Below are 3,342 nucleotides of genomic sequence, written 5' to 3'. Positions count from 1 at the left end.
TGTGGGACTAAACCTAATAGCAACCATATCCGCACAATGGCCTTTGAATCAATATCTTCATTGCATCCAAGACTTCAAATCCTCCATTACTTAGCAATCTAAAAATCGAAATGAACCATCGAGACTTTCTTGTCTTCCAATCGTAGAGGCCTTGACATTTCCCACCTCTACCAACACCATGGAAATTGCGACACATATGTCGATGATGACATTTCTCGTGGTATCAATCGATAGGGGAACTTTGAGACACGCCCCCTCGAAGTCGGACGGGTTGATGTTTCCATATCGAGGATGACCGACAACATGTAGATCAGCGAGTTGGGCAGGAAAAGACCACTAGGTTCACCATCCTACCTTCCTTTTCCCATCCCTGAGCTTGAATCTGTGCACGGGGTCATGAGGTCGACCACACCCATGTGACACCACTCCAAACCCCCTCTTGGCCGATCAACGCCGCCACCCGGAGTCACCACTCCCACATCCTCGCGTTGCATCCAGCCGCTGACCTCTCAACATAACATCCCTACGCCCTTACGATGTGAGACCCACCATCACCGCGTCTGGTCAGCGGCAGCGATGAGTGGTGGCATGGGAGGGGGAAGGGGGCCTCTTGCTGCGACGGCGGCTAGGGTTCGCCCAGTGCTCGGTTTATGTCATCCATCTGTATTTGCAACAAAACCACACGACTCTCCAGCTAGTAACAATTTCCAGTGCACTTAATCAAGCAATTGCGGGTAGACGATAATTAAGGTGATGGATGGAGAGCACATCACATAGTAGGAGCGTAGCACTGGTTTTGAGTGTCACGGGCAGACAAGGTCTATAAATCTTCCAACCGTGCACGTAGCCCGTCTATTCTCGCATCTTGACATGTTTATAGCTAGGTTTTGTTCCTACGCGCGCGTAGCAGAGCACCACCCTCCAAACCTAGCCTGCCTGCGCACGAAACCACCACTCCTCCTCCACCTCTCTTTCACTCTCTTATATATAGACCCCACCTCTCTCTCCTCCACCTCCCGTCTTCTTCCTCCCTCCCACCCATCTCTCTCTCTCTCTCTCCACCTACAAGCGTGCGTGCCGGCCGCCATGGGGTTCCCGTCCGTCTGCTACTGCGTCATCCTGCCGCAGCCGCTCATCCTCGTGCTGCAGCTGCTCGACTTCCTCCGGCACGCCGTGCTGCTCTGCCTCTCCTCGCTCGGCCTCGCCGCGCCGCCGGCGGCCGACGACCACCCCGCCTACGCGCCGCCGCCGGACCTCTGGGCATCGGAGGAGGACGACGATGCGGCTACGTCGCCGTACCTGGCCACCGGCCCGGCTCCCGCGCCGGCCGTCATCAAGGCGCGCCTCCCGGCCGTCCGGTACGCCGACCTCAGGAGCCGCCGCTCGGCCGCCGCCGGTGGAGCCGCTGCGTCGACGACGTGCTGCGCCGTGTGCCTGGGCGCGCTCGAGGCGCGGCACCGCGTCCGCGAGCTCGGCAACTGCGCGCACGCCTTCCACAAGGCGTGCATCGATAAGTGGGTCGACAAGGGCCAGGCCACCTGCCCCCTGTGCCGGGCCCTCCTGCTCCCAATCGATGCCGACGCCGGCGAGCTGTCCTCCTACTCCTTCTGATCTCAAGCTCCACGAAACACCCTGCTGGCTGCTGCAGCCTGGACGCCGGCGGCCGGCACCGAAAGAGATAGCCCGGACAGGTCAGGCCCGTATAGCGAGCTAGCCGCTGCGCCTCTCCATCAATCCATCCATCCATCCGTGGTCGGTCTGTCCATGTGGATCCATGCTCTTTCATCACGAGAGAAAAATCCAAAGAGACCAAGGGAGGCGTGGTGGTGGAGTATTATTGGTAGGTGAGGCACTAATTATGAGGAGGACAGGGATGGCTACCTGCATTGGATCTGGTGAAATGCCCACTATACATAGCACTAGCAGCAGATCCGTTTGCTTTCTCCACCTCACCCGCTTCACTTTCTTTTTTATCTTCTTTTTGTAATCTTCCTTTCCTCTCCTTTCGCTTTTCTTCTCTTCCCTTTTTGTTAGGGTTTCTATTCTTCCTATTAACTTATTTTTGTAAGGGAATTCAGAGAGAGAGATCAAGATCAAGAAAGAGAGATGTACATAGCTTCCTCCACTCCACTTGACAGTACTGCAAGAATTAATAAGAATTGTCTCTCACATCCGTCAACTTAATTACCTCAGTGTGATTGCTATCGCATCTTTACAATATCTGCATGTGTTTGAGCTCCCTGCTTATTTTTCGCAACTTGTGGAGTAACAAAGTGGTATATGTGGATTGCACCTGTGAAAACAAACCATGGTTTGTATGTACTCGCCCGGTGTTTCCAATGCATATGTTGCTATCGTGTTTGGTGTTTTGGTGTTAGGCCTCACGTCACTGCTGTGTAGGGGGGACAATTAGGATAAGCATTGCGTGAAGCTTTTGCCACTACGTAATGGTACTGCCCCCCAAATACTTCTTTCCACATGACCGACTTTTAACCTTTTTTTAGGTAGTGGACTATCTCTATTTGAGAAAACGAGAAAATAACAAGCATTGAGAAAATAATAACTATATCGTCGTCTTCGTAGTGCTCCACCGGCCCCAACACTAAACAGTATTACGTTTAAGAGATTAGTCGTGAACTTCTGATTGCCAATACCTCGAATTCGTGGGTAGATTTATCTATAAATTACCCATAGATTGCAGTGCCGATGCACATAGTCACTAGAGGAGAACTGTGTCCATCAACAGAATATAATTCATTCGATCATTGTTCTTTGTGCATAGGGCTAATAAAATAAATACAGTCTGTTTCTCGATAAGTTGACATTAGGCTAGTCTTCAATAGCCATCTTTGACTACTATTTTCTATTGCCACATAGAGTATTGAGGAAAAAACAACAAAACTTATATATTGTCGTAGTTTTTACAACAAAACTTGAAGATATTTTAAATTTCTAATCTGGATATTTTAAAGGGTATTGGTATTTGGTAATCATGGATATGAAACTTTTGACTCAACACATGTGAATGACCGGTTTAGGCTATTTCCAACGCAGCACGGAATTTCCGTTGTGCATGATATATATGTTGCATGTTTCATCCCCATTGATTTGGTGCTTCGGGATTCGTTTTGGAATGTTTCATAAATTTCACCGCATTACAGAACATAATGAAACGTTGTGAACCATGCACGCTATCTACGTACCGTGCATGGTAGAAATTCATTTATGGCTCCCACTGTTCCACCATGCCACTTCTGCCAACTTATCACAGCAATTTTTTGTCCATGTGACGTATAATTGTGCTTAAGTTACGGCTGCCATATTAACATGTCGGTAACTCTC

At 49.9% G+C, this 3,342-nt stretch overlaps 1 protein-coding gene across 1 annotated transcript; it reads left to right on the top strand.

Moving 5' to 3' along the window:
* Positions 1 to 879: 879 nt before the first annotated feature.
* Positions 880 to 2,192, top strand: LOC124682930 (brassinosteroid-responsive RING protein 1-like). Its single transcript, XM_047217531.1, has one exon. The coding sequence runs from the start codon at positions 1,087 to 1,089 to the stop codon at positions 1,609 to 1,611; it is 525 nt and encodes a 174-aa protein (XP_047073487.1). The 5' UTR covers positions 880 to 1,086; the 3' UTR covers positions 1,612 to 2,192.
* The last annotated feature ends 1,150 nt before the right edge of the window (positions 2,193 to 3,342 follow it).

The sequence above is a fragment of the Lolium rigidum genome, chromosome 1 (genome assembly GCF_022539505.1).
Source record: "Lolium rigidum isolate FL_2022 chromosome 1, APGP_CSIRO_Lrig_0.1, whole genome shotgun sequence".
NCBI classification, from domain to species: Eukaryota; Viridiplantae; Streptophyta; class Magnoliopsida; order Poales; family Poaceae; genus Lolium; species Lolium rigidum.
The sequence above is the reverse complement of the archived record's forward strand: the minus strand, read 5'-3'. Positions and strand labels throughout refer to the sequence as shown.

What these genes read in the sequence shown, in the direction of transcription:
- LOC124682930 (XM_047217531.1), top strand. Translation starts at nt 1,087, where the DNA reads ATGGGGTTCCCGTCCGTCTGCTACTGCGTCATCCTGCCGCAGCCGCTC.